The following is a 12,932-nucleotide window of genomic DNA, read 5'->3' on the forward strand; positions in this document are numbered from 1 at the left end:
TACAGTAACTTTAACATTTATAGATTTCTCAAGAATTTGGGAGTGATGAGACTAAGAGAGAAAACTGGTCTGGGGAGAAAAGGTATGAAGAGTTTTAGCACAAGGTTTTTAGATTAAAGTTAGTTTCCTTTTTCTCCCTTTTGTCTCCTTTCTACCTGTTTCTCATTTGTTTTTTTATACAACCTCATCTTGAATGAATGGAATTCTCTGAACTTCAAATCTGGAGCTGCAATCACTAGACCGAGTTGTTTAATTCCTAAATTTCTGCTTTCTTCTAAAGAAAATGTATGAAAGGTATGTGGAAGTGTTGGATTATAAAAGCTGTTAGCACCAGGTACTCCTTAAAGACCTTGAATTTGGCACATTCCAACTAGTCCATTGTCATGGCAAGAGGAAATGCCACAGCAGGATATATCAAAGTCCAAAATAAATGACTAGTATCTATTTGCAGCTTTTTCATTGGCACTAACCTGAAAGTCCATAACATTTTGTTATCAGAGCCAAGAGCACTTCTATCCCTTAATGATACCACTTATTAGCAGACTTATTTGCTCATGAGCAAGCTAATCAACACCCTGAACTTCCCCTTTCTCTGTAAGAAAGAAGATAGTGCTGGTCCTTACATTGACCTTACATTTTTTAGTTATTATAAGGGTTAAATCAGATATTCATGTGGCTATATTTGATCCTAGTGAATGTTATTATACTCTCAGAGCATTGACTTGTGAATAAATGAATTATTGTTTTGATTACACAGGCTCTAAATCCTAATTCCTTGGACCTAATTCCATGCACCACCTAAAAATCAATATGAACTGGAGTGAGTGCTGGACAAGTCTCTAGTCACTGAAAGTCCCACATAACTAATACTTAGAGAGGTAAAGTGATGTAGTGGCTAGTCTAGGCTCTAGTCCCGGTGTCTGCTTTTCACTATTGACTTTGGACAAACCATTTAATTTTTTTGGGACCAGAGTCTCGTCAGTGGTCAAAGGATGACTTGAATTACAATCAAAAGATCCTTTCATTTATAACACTTAATTAAAATTACTAAAATACAATTTCCCAATCTATTAATTCATGTGGTTTCACATTTTTTCAATCTCTTTTTAGAAGTATAGGATTGGAGCATAAAAACATAAGCCTATTTCTAGCAGACAGACACTTCCAAGACATGTGTAAGACCAGTTTTAAAGGAAACATCTTTACTGGGATACAGTGTTTGTTAATATCCTCTTTAGAACCTTGCTCCAAAAATAAAGTTACCTGAAAAGCACTTAATACATCACTGGCCACAGAGTAGGTACCCAAAACTTTGTCAAACGCCCAAAGTTTGTGTCCCATTTGTGTCACTTCATTCACATGACTTTGTTATCTATGAAGTGAGGACAATACCTTTCACAGTGATCTACTGACATGATGTATATTAAATGTTTTATAAACTGTTAACAGTTGCAAGATATTATCATCATCTTAGGACTGTAGCTTGACCTAAGAAGAGTCTTTTTCAAGAGATGTATCATATCTTTCCTACAATTCATTACAGATGCAGCACCCATTTTGCTATAGTTCAGATCTGAAATGTTCCCCTAATGTGCCATGTAGTAAAGGTTTGGTCTCCTGCTCATGGTACTATAGAGAGGTGGTGGGACCTAAGAGGTGAGTCTTAGTTGAAGGAAGTTAAGTCACTCGGGGCATGCCCTACAGAGGGCCCTCCTGCCCCTTCCTGCCTCTTGGCTTCCTAGTTGCCAAGAGTGAGCAGCTGCTTCCACCTCAACTTCCCACCACGATATATGGCCTTGCCACAGGCCCAAAGACAAGCCGGGGCCCATCAACCATGGATTGATACTATGAGCCAAAATAAATCTTTTTCCTCATTACGTTATCTCAGGTATTTTGTAATAGTAATGGAAAGCTGACTAACACCCTGATGCCTGGCTCAACAATATGCTCAACAAACGTTTGCTGCATGAACAGTATAATCCTCAGTAAAGCCAAAAGTCCCACAGGCTTCGTTTGTTTTTTACCTCCAAATTCCCAAAGTCTAACAGAATACTTAGCACAATATAGAAAAAATTCAGTTATTAGATGAGTAAACTTTTGCTCCCTCTATTTATCCTTTTCAGCACAGCTCAAGAGGGAGAGGCTGGCAAGGGAGGCATTGCTTGGAGTGCAGAACTTGGACACTGCTTGGAGAATTTATCCACTCTATCAAAAAAGCCTGGGAGAACAGAAAGAGCATGGGCTCTAAATTCACATTCAGTTTCCAAAACCTGCATTTTTGATGAATTAACCTGAGGCTGTTTCCTCATCTAAAAATGATTCTAACAGAGTTGTTAGCTCCACGAAGGCGGGGGCTTTCTTCTGGGCCCACTGTACCAACATTGCACGGAACAGGGCCTGGCACAGCACAGGTTCTCAATATTTGTGAATGAATTTGTAAGAAACTGAGCGAACACGGGGCGAAGTATGTGACAGAGTGCGTGGCTGGCAGCTGGTCCACGTTTCGCCAGCGCGAGTCTCTTCCATCGCCACCTCCTCTCCTACTGCATCGGTACTATGACATTTACCTTCGTGGAAAGAACTGCATTCGAATCTCGACTTCTCTTATTGATCATGGGGCTTAGGCCAAAGTGCTCGACCTGTTCGGGTTCCTTTTAGTTCCACAGAAATCTGTGCTGTGAGATCAGCACCTAACACGGGGTGGAACTCCGTCGGCACGGGACGCGCGGCGGGCATGTACCGTGAAGGCAAAAGCTCTCCGAGTTCCCTTTCATCCAGAAAACCGCCTCCAGTTCCCCACAGCACTGCGTGCATGCCGAGACCGCAAGCAAGGGAGGAAGGCAAGGATTTCGGAGACCCGCACCGCTAAACCAGAACACAGGGAATGGGACCGGTGCTTGACAGCTCCCACCAAGGAGTGGCGGTTTCCGCGACGGTCAGTCAGTCCAGCCAGCCAAGTCTGGAGCAGGACCGTCAGCAGCGTAGGAACAAAAACCCCCGCAGGGCAGAGACTTAGACCCTCCCCCTAACGGTCTCTCGGCCGCTGGCCTCAGGCGGTCTCCGGACTCCCGTTTCCGGCCCTCGTAGAACCACAGTTCCCAGCATGCCCTCGGGGGGAAGTCTCGCCTTCTGGATGACTACCAATCCCGGCAAGCCATTCGGCTCGCCGGTAAGTCAGATGGCAGTGGGATGACCCCATTGCATGCAGGGAATTGTAGTCCACTTAGCCGCTGGCCCACAGATGGGCGGGGAAAAGCCGGGTTGTTCTCGTCTGCTGAGAATGATTCATAAAGGAGCGCCAGGAGAGAACTGTTCTGCCCGTGAAAGCGCACTCAAAAGACTGGACTCTTCTCCGAGGCTGGGGGACGGAGGAGAGCAAGCAGGGTCCCGGGCCTGACCCCGCCTCAGGCCGCTCGCCGAGCCTCGGCCAAGAGCTGGGCCTTGTCGGGGGCGGCGGCGAGGCACGGGTTGCTTGGGGAGCGGTGACGTCGCGGGGTGAAAGTTGAGGGGCGGTGACGTCGGGCCTGCCCGGGCGGAGGCTGGCGGGTTTGGAGACTGGAGGGAGGGAGGGAAGGAGGGAAGGAAGGAAGCTGGGAAGGAGCGAGCGAGCGGGGGCGCGAGGCGTCTACCTGGAGGCAGCGGCTCGGGAGCGCAGAGCGGCCGCGGCTCCCCCGCACCTGCGGCCATGGATGAGGAGCGCGCCCTCTACATCGTCCGGGCCGGCGAGGCGGGGGCTATCGAGCGGGTCCTGAGGGATTACAGCGACAAGGTAAAGAGCTCTGGCCCCGGGCGTGCGCTCTGGCACCCCGGGCCGCCCTCGGGGCTTGCACACAGCATCCCTCCCCACCCCCCGCATTCCGGGGATGCGCATTGCTCTCCCCCGAAAACGTTTCCGGCTTGGGCATGCGTGTTTGTGCCCCCAGCCTTTCCCATCCATGCACCCTGCATCCCCCCTCTACCCCGGCTCTGGCGCCCACTCCTTGGATTCCTGGCCCTTCAGCCTGTCGTACGGACCTCTTCCTGGGCGTCCCAGTCACACCCCCAGAATCCATAGATGTTCAGTTTTGCCCTGTGCGGCACTCTTGGATACATAAATGCATGCGAGGCTTCCTCACCTGTGTAACATAAAAGTACGCGCTTCTCTGCATAAACACAGCCCTTGACATGCATAGAACATGTCAGCAACGATGGCAGTTCTTTATATACCTACACCACTGTTCAGTTTTCAAGGTGTTGATGTCTCATATATGATCTCATTTGATTCCTCAAAGTGTTTATAGGGTAGATGTTATCATCCTTCCCATTTTATAGATGAGGAAACCGAGGTGCAAAGAACTGAAATCACGCCCAAGGTCATGGACATATTATGTTGTAAGTGGGTGGAGAATCTAACTCCTAATAACACCTATTATTTGTATCGCATTAACAGCTTTGCTATTCATTATCTCCTTTAATCTTGACAGCAATCCTGTGAGGTATTATCAGTGTTTTACAGTTAAGACTGTAGATGGGTTAAGTAACTTGCCCAAGGTCATACTTGGGAGCCAAGATTTCAGCCTAGGTCTGCAAACTGTCCGTTTATTGTTCTTTCCACTTTACAACTTTGCAGTGAAATGGTATCTTGTTATAAATCCCAGTCATTTCTTTGAATCTGAGAACCGTTAGCTCTGCATTACTTTTCCTTCCAGGAATTTTACACGTTCATTTCAAAAGGTAGCATACCACACCTTTGCTCTGTTAGAAGACTACTGTATAGGAATGACTGACTACTCCCTTCTGTGAAAACACACCCAACACCAAGTCACACCCTAGATGTAACATTTTTCTTCCTTTTCTTAGCCTCAGTTCATGATTTTCCCCCTTTCTTTTTGCTCTGTGCCTGCTACTTTACTTGCATATGGTCTGTATTACTGAGCTGCCAGTGTGCTGTTTCTGCCCTGTGTGAAAAAGATCCAAAATAAGGCACTGTCCTTTTTATGAAGAATTTTCATTTTAATCTTTCTGACAACCGGGTGAATAGAGTGGTGGTATTCCTACTTTCACAAATGATACAGTTTAGAATGACAGTGTAGTACCAGATCCACATAGCCAATAAAAGGTGGAGCATGGATTTGAATGGAGGTTGTCCCAAGTCCAAATTCAGCTCTCTCTACTATGCCACTTTCTTTGGGAGAATGCATTGGTTATAGTCTATTCATATCTTAGCCCCTTCACTTTCTTTTTCATTACTAAAGATTGAACCCAGGGCCCTTTATCACTGAGCTACACCCTCAACCCTTTTTATTTCTTATTCTGAGATAGGATCTCTGGTAAGTTCCCAGGCTGACCTTGAACTTGGGATCCTCCTGCCTCAGCCTCGGAAGTAGCTGGGGTTACAGACATTAGCGATTATGCCCAGCAGTCCCTTCACTTTCTGATATGCTTTACTATTGAGCATTTTTGCCTAATTTAGAAGAAATTCAGTTAATATGTAGGAGTTCATGCTCCGTAAATTATGTTCTTTTAACTTGGTTTGTTACTTGGTTTGTTTCACAGAAAAGATAGGAGGCAGCTATAGATTCATTTTTCAGAAGATAGAAATATACTAGAAAACTTGGCCATTGTGTTGAAACAACTAATGTTTATTTAGCACTTAGTGTGTACCAGATACCCAGCAATAAATCAGAACTTTCTTCCATAGGAGAGGGAAGAAGAACAGCCTCCAACTGGATCTTATCACGTCATTCAATATTTCTCTTTCCTTTCATGACTAAACTAATTAGACCCCAGATTTGCTTCCTCCAATTTATCTCTTCCTCTCCTTGATCTCTCTTCAGGTTGGTCTTCACTTACCATTCCCGGCCAACCATTGTCAGAGCTTACGTAATGGACATCTCCAGCTCCCCCTTTTCACATTGGAAATGTTTTTAAAATTGTTATTTCCATTCTGTATTATTTAAGGTGATCTTCTGAAGTGCTTCTGAGGATTCCCAGATACTTGTACTTTTGAGCCAAGCCAACCCTGAGAGTATTCTGACTTGATGTAAATGGGGTTGGTAGCTCTTTCAGAAGAAAACTGTCATGTTTAATGCTGATTATAGTAGGACCAGTATAGTAGGGCTGATTATAGTACAAAGAAAATAGCTGAGCTTCATATTGCAGTGAGGCTTTGCCTCTCTAAGTAAATGACTTCGGGAGCAGATGAGATGGAAGGGAAAATTCGATAATAGTGGTCAGGTAATAAGAGTAGAGGAGTGAAATGAAACTGCCCAGCTTTTTAGTATATGGAGACTAAAAAACCCTGAGAGAGAAGTTGGATACCACATGCTTCAATTTCATTATCTGGAAAATGGATTTCAGAAGTGTTTGGAATAAGAGATAACAATGGAACATTGAGGAATTTAAGTAAAAGAGGAATGAATGATGGAGGGGAAGAATGATTAGTTCAATGATTGGAAAAGGAGAGGGGGGATTCTTTGTTACCTTATTTCTCTAATAAAGCCAGACCTTTCAAGTAAAGTGGAAGAAAGATGGGATTTGGCATCAGATAAAAGAAGTTATTTATTTTTTGGTACTGAGGATTGAACCCAGGAGTGCCTTATCACCGAGCTATATATCCTCAGTTCTTTTTATTTTTTATTTTGACACACAGTCTGGCTAAGTTGCTGAGGTTGGCCGTGTACTCATAGTCCTCCTGCCTCAGCCTTCTGAAGCACTAGGATTACAGGTGTGCACCACTGTACCCAGCTTGGATCAAGTTATTCTAAGTCTTCTGAGTCTCAGTTGTCTTATCTGTAAAATAGAGATAATAACATAATTTTGTTACTTGATTGTGAGGATTAAATGAAATATAATGCCAAACGGTGAGCACAGTACATGTATGAGGTGCTTACTCAGGATTGTAAATATAATGATCAGAGTACTCAAGAGGTTGTGGGGCCAGAGCATAGGTTCTTGAACCAGACTGCTTGGTTGCTGATCATCAGTTTATGATCGGTATAGCCTGAGACACGGTTTTAGCTTTGCTCTGCCTTAGTTTTTTCATCTGTAAAATGAGAATAATAATAGTATCTTTGTCACAGATTGTTCAGTTTAAGTGAGTTATATGTGTAAAATATTTTAGAACATGGCCTGCCATTGAGGAAGTAACCCTTAATTGTTAGCTTTGAATAGCAAAGGCAAACACCAAACTTGTGACACCAAGTTGACAACACAATAAGAAATTTAGGGATATAGTCCATTCTTTCCCTTTTGCCACAACCCTTGCACTTTATAGAAAGTATCATTAGTGTGGTGTATTTTGTATCATGTTCAGAATAGCAGTTACCTGTTTGACTCCAGGAAACTGTATTTTACTGTGTTTTATTCCCTGGCCTTTGTTTTATCTTGGGGAGAGGGAAAATCTCTGTCTCCCAAAACGAGCAAAACTTGCTTATTCATCAGGGGCATAATGCAAGTTGATTGACAGTTGGAAAGTTGTTTTGTTTTGTTTGATTTGCTTTTAAAGTAGGAGCAATTGTTTTTCACTCTTCTCAATTCACCTGTTAACATTTATTGAGTGCCTGCAACGTATTTTGTGTCATTCTAAGAACTTTCACATGTCATCATATATAATCTCATTAAAAAAGTTATTAGGGAGATGAAAGTATTCTCTTAGAAAATTGAGGTTCAGAGAGACAAAGCAACTCTGTATAGGCTCAAGAGTACATAACTAGGAAGTAGCAGACTTGGTCCGCACATTTTATTTCTAGGACTCTTTATAGCGCCATGTTGCCTTTTCCCTGTCCTGTTTTTTTGAACACAGAAGAAAAAGCTTTTTTCAGGAGCAGTATGCTATTGCCTTTGAGCCCTAATCACTTCTACTTTAGTTATAGGATGAGTTATTCATTTGGGGATCTATTGCTCTAGTCTAAACTATCCAAGCTCCTGTTCCTCCTTTAGGGCATGTTCTGATAACAGGTTTAGCAGAGAGATTTGGTTGCTATCATTATCATTATTAACAAAAAACAGCCATCAAGGGCCCTGAGGTGCACAGTAATATCAGATTCCTTGCATCACAGGATTTTATTTATTTATTTATTTATTTATTTTGGTACTGAGAACTAAACCCAGGGTCTCACAAATGCTAAGAATGTGCTCTACCACTGAGCTGCATCCCCAGTTAGAATCATATTTTGACTAAAAGAAATCTCAAAGATAATTAGGTCCAAACTCCTCATTTAATAAACAAAGAAACTGACCTAGAGTCATCAACTGTGATGGAAACTGGAAAGCCACCTGGATATATGACTGTCCTATAGCAAGCTTCCAGCAGAATTTGGACATAGGGCAAATTTATGGCCAAATGAAGAGTAAAAGTTAATGAAGGTAGATAGGTCAGTAGATAGGTCTCCAAGAGTAGTCCTCGTAGAGGGAAAAACTGCATAATAGGATTGTGATCTTCATTTATATGCTCAAAGAATCTGATTCCTAGAAACCTAATATTGGGACATTTCTAGAAATATAGCCTCTACATTTGATTGGGATGTGTAAATGTGCTGGAACATGTAGGAACTTTTTGCTTTCTAATTTTGAGGCTGAGCTGATTCTTTAATGAGTTCATCTTGGGTCTTTGCAGAGGAGTATGTTTAATGGGCTGTTCTTTGTTATACCTTGTTCTTATTTCCAGATTGGGTTATGTAATCTATTACTTGTTTTTAGTTCAAGAAGTAATCTCTGTTCATGAAACAGCACAACACACACCACCCCAATTAGGTTTATTCCCTCGCATTTGTGCTGTTTGAGTATACCTTTAGAACTTTCTGAGAACTTTCCTACTTCTTTAATAGTATTTGGCCGGACACCATACCAGGCTGTATAGTAAGAATAGGGCCATTTAATGAATACCTACCATATGCAAGGTGCAATGCATAAAAATAAGGAAAATCTGGTGATGGTAGAGTTGAATTTTAAATTGACCAAGGTCACACTTGGTAAGCGGCAGGCGTGGACTCAGACTCAAGGTTGTCTGATGCTGGAGCTTTGTAGAGCCTACTCATACAGTGTAAACCTAGACAGGAGTCCTCTTTACAGGTGTTTTGTGTCACAGAGCTGTTCTAGCTTGCTCAGTCTCTAAAATGAAAAATGGTTTTACTCTTTAATTTATATTTCACTTGTTGTTCCTGTTCCTCTGGAAATTAAGTCTATAGAGAAGGTGAGGTGGTTGATTATTGGGTAACAGTTACTAGAAAGGCATTTAGAGCTAGTAATACTAGCTCCCTTTCCCCTCATTTGAGCTTTAGAAAGGGGGAGAGAATACGGTTAGAGGTACTGAATATGTTAGGAATGATCTAAATTGGATTTTAAAAAGTTAGCCTTATAGAAGCCAACTTCTGTTGGATCCAGATAATCTTAGAGGGTTGAGCTTCTGAATTGCTTGGTATATTGAGTTCAGTTTGTAGTGCCGCACATACCAATATGTTTTCTAATTAAATTAAGCCCCTCATGCTGGTTGGACAAAGATTTTTTTCTCTCTTTTTTTTTTTTTTTTTAAATGTTGTAATTAGCCTTTCATTTAAATGCAACAGAAAAATCAGCCCTTGTGTATTATTCTAAATTCTTACCTTAAAAGATTAAGTCTACATAGGAACTACTTAAAAGATATTTTTATAGCTTAATGGGTGTCTTTCCAAAAGTCAATTTCTTTTTTCTTGTCGCCTCCCTATAAATGCCAAAAAAGTTTATGAGAACCATAATATATTAACTAGGTACATTTATTTCAGATAATTTACGGAATTAATATTTTATGTAGAATGGCAAAAAATAAGCCTTCTTGGTTTCTAAGTAGAATTATTTATTTTCATTTGTTTTGAACCTTTACTGAGCTTCTGTTTACAACTTATGCCTGATGTCTGCTGCTTCCTTATCTTTAATGTTAGTTTTTAACTAAACCTCAGGTCTATAAATTCCTAAGTATAGTTCTCAGATTTATAACCTGTTCTTTCTTCCTTCCTTTTTTTTTTTCTTTCTTGTTTATTCATTCATACTTTATCCTTTTTTTTTTTTTTTTTTTTTTTTTACTTATTTATTTTCTGGTGCTGGGGATTAAATCTAGGGGTCCGTCACTGAGCGACATTCCTATCCCTTTTTATTTTTGAGACAGGGTCTTGCTAAGTTACCCCAACTGGCCTCAAATTTGCAGTCCTCCTGCTTCAGCCCCCATGTAGTTGGGATTGAAGGTGTGTACCACCATGCCTGACATTTATCCTTTATTTTAAAAATTTCCCTTATTTATTATAAAAAGAATATTCCAACATTGAATCTTTTTTTAAGTCGCTATGTAATATTTTATTAGCTTGATATGATATGTTCGATAGAATATTGTTGCATGCACAACATTTTATCAGTCTCTTGTGGTTATTCAGGTTGTCTCCTTTCACAATATTAAAAAATGTTGCAGAGAATATGCCTACATAGAAAATTTTTCTCTTTCTGGGTGATTTCATTACAATGAATTCCTGGGAGTAGGAGTTCTGGGTCAGAGGGGATAAATATTTTTATGGCTTCTAATATGTGTTGCCAAATCACTTTCCCTTTTAAGGTTTGTGTCAATTTATACTGCCACCAGCCATTTCATGCCTGGATTATAGATGCCCATTCCCCACATGACTTTATGTCCTCAGTCTTCAATCTAGCCTGTAAGCTACTGCCTAAAATACTCTTCCAGAATTCTACTTACCTCCTTAGTCTTCTCCTGATTTTCTTTCACCTATCTGCCATTTCAGGTCCTGAAATTTTTAAATCCATACCCTTACCACCTGACTTCATCTATTTTAATTATTTTACAACCATATTTGAGACAGCTTCCTTGAGGTTTCTTCAAATGGTTCATATCTCTTTTCCTCTTGTCTTCCTTTTAACCATTTTGTATGTTCAGAACTGCTTCTCTGCCAACTTTTCTCCATTTCATTTAATTTCAAAAGTTGCTTCTTCTACAGAACTGTCAACACAGAACCTCCTGTAGTGATGCTATGTTTATTACTTAGGATGCTTAACTCCTGGTGGGTTGCCAGTATGAATTTGTCAGTGTGGCCAAGGAGAGAAATACAAAGGAAAAGTAAAGGGATGTTTGGAGTTGTTTTTTATTGTGTGTTGTTTTATTTAAAGGAGGTCTTAGGATTCATAAGAGTACTTGATTTTCTTGACTGAAACTTGATAGGAAAATGAGGAATTCTGTACTGTATTTTATTTTTTTGTACCCACCTCTCGCTGGTTAAGTCAGTTTATTCTATCCTCCATTCTCTCCTGCTTCATTTATAAAGTGGAAAATAGTGTTGCCAGTTATTTCAGGAGAATTTTAATAACCCTCTTCCCTTCCAGTTATTTTTCCTCAATATCATTGGCATCATCATCATTATAACCCTAGTATTTACTGGAAATTTATTATGTACCAAGCACTGAAATAGTATTTTATTTGTCTTAGCTCTTTGAACTCACACACTTACCTGTGAACTACTCTTTGTTTTCGGATGAGAAGCCCAGTCAGTTTACTTGCTCAGGGTCACAACTTATGAGGGGTGGAGCCATGATTTAAACTCTCATTCTTACCGAATTACTTTTCTAAAATATTGTGTCCTTATTTATGGTTCTCTGATGATTTATTGCATATGACAAAGGAAATACAATTTCCTCCACAACACTGACAATCTCTGTTCAACCTACTTTTCCATTCTCATCTTCCTCCATGCCCCCGACCCCTAGCACGTGTCCTGTGTTCTGGTCTCAGAGCTGCTTGTTTCATGAATATATCATAATGTTTCACACATCTGAGTTTCCGCATTTGTCCCTGGGATGCTTTCTACTTGCCCCCTGGCAAACTCCCATTTGTCCTTCGAGGAATAGCTCAAATGCTGTATGCTTTGTGCGAGTATTCCAGATTTTCCTGGGCAATTAGTAGCTTGGTTCTCTGTACTCCTTTGTGTATATTTCTGTTACAGTCTTTCACACTGCTTTATAATTATTTGCTTACTTGCCTGCCTCTTTCTTATTAAAAATATTGAGATAGGGTAAAGCAGCTTTTTAGAGGGACTTTAGTTCATGTGTTTTTAAACATAGCCAAAGTTTAAAATCTGTGTATTTAAAATAATATTGTTTCCCTTTTTTTCCCTCCTCAGCATAGGGCTACTTTCAAATTTGAATCAACAGATGAAGATAAGAGAAAGGTAAGCTTTGATATGTTACTTTGTGTGCATGTGTTTGTGTGTTTTATTCCTGGACTTTTTAAGCAGTGGACTTATTTTCAGTTGATGATTAGTATTTAGTTTCTTTTATAGGAACCCTGTAAAGAAAGATAGATGCCTGATTTGGTTAACATACAACTCCCTTCCTCTCCATCCCTACAGGACCATTAGATTTGGCATGGGAATGTTTTGGTGGGGAGGTTTTTGGGGCAACTCTTTCCCCAGATTTCCTTACTGCCAAAAGTTGCCTTTGTTTGGTGACCGGACTTCAGTTTGCCCAAATTTCTTGCTAATGTAAAGCTTGTCTGGGATGGGTTAGGTTTAGGAAAGCAGCACCAGGAGCTCAACCACATATCCTTCCCCTTGCTGAAAGCTTTTATGTTGTTAGCAGTTGTCTGGGTCACTGGCTACATAGGCATGGAGGAAAATGGAGTCAAGAAATTCAACTGTAGAGAGTTATTAGAAGAAAGAGTGCATCAGAGATGTGACTACGCAGGGTGTGCTTGCCTTCGGGTTTGCCTATTGTTGCTTTACTTGGTTGGTTAAAACATGATGCTGATGAGGATAAACACGCTAGTTTTGCTTTTGTTTTGCTGGGCTCCATACATCTATCTTGGCCTCATAAATACTAGAATTAGATAAGAGAATATGACTGTATCATCTATCACTGCTGCTTGAAAAAATAGCTTAAATCTTTTTTTTTTTTTTTTTTTTGACCAAGGATTGAACCCAGGA

The 12,932-nt window shown here is 40.7% G+C and overlaps 1 protein-coding gene across 8 annotated transcripts in view; it reads left to right on the forward strand.

Annotated features, from left to right (window-relative positions):
- The first annotated feature begins 3,277 nt into the window (after nucleotides 1–3,277).
- Nucleotides 3,278–12,932, forward strand: part of RIC8B (RIC8 guanine nucleotide exchange factor B) — a 108,754-nt gene continuing 99,099 nt past the window's right edge. For 5 of the 8 annotated variants that reach the window (XR_013764296.1, XR_013764297.1, XR_013764298.1 and 2 more), the window contains exons 1-3: nucleotides 3,278–3,769; nucleotides 4,312–4,371; nucleotides 12,132–12,179. Coding sequence is in view for 4 of the 8 variants with exons in the window: in XM_079143096.1 (XP_078999222.1) it covers nucleotides 3,686–3,769; nucleotides 4,312–4,371; nucleotides 12,132–12,179 (192 nt within the window). In the remaining 4 variants the exon portion in view is untranslated. The remainder of the gene's footprint in view (nucleotides 3,770–4,311; nucleotides 4,372–12,131; nucleotides 12,180–12,932) is intronic. The other 3 variants (XM_079143097.1, XM_079143099.1, XR_013764299.1) reach the window with 2 other exon arrangements.

Source organism: Sciurus vulgaris (genome assembly GCF_902686455.1).
Source record: "Sciurus vulgaris genome assembly, chromosome: 5".
Classification (NCBI taxonomy): domain Eukaryota; kingdom Metazoa; phylum Chordata; class Mammalia; order Rodentia; family Sciuridae; genus Sciurus; species Sciurus vulgaris.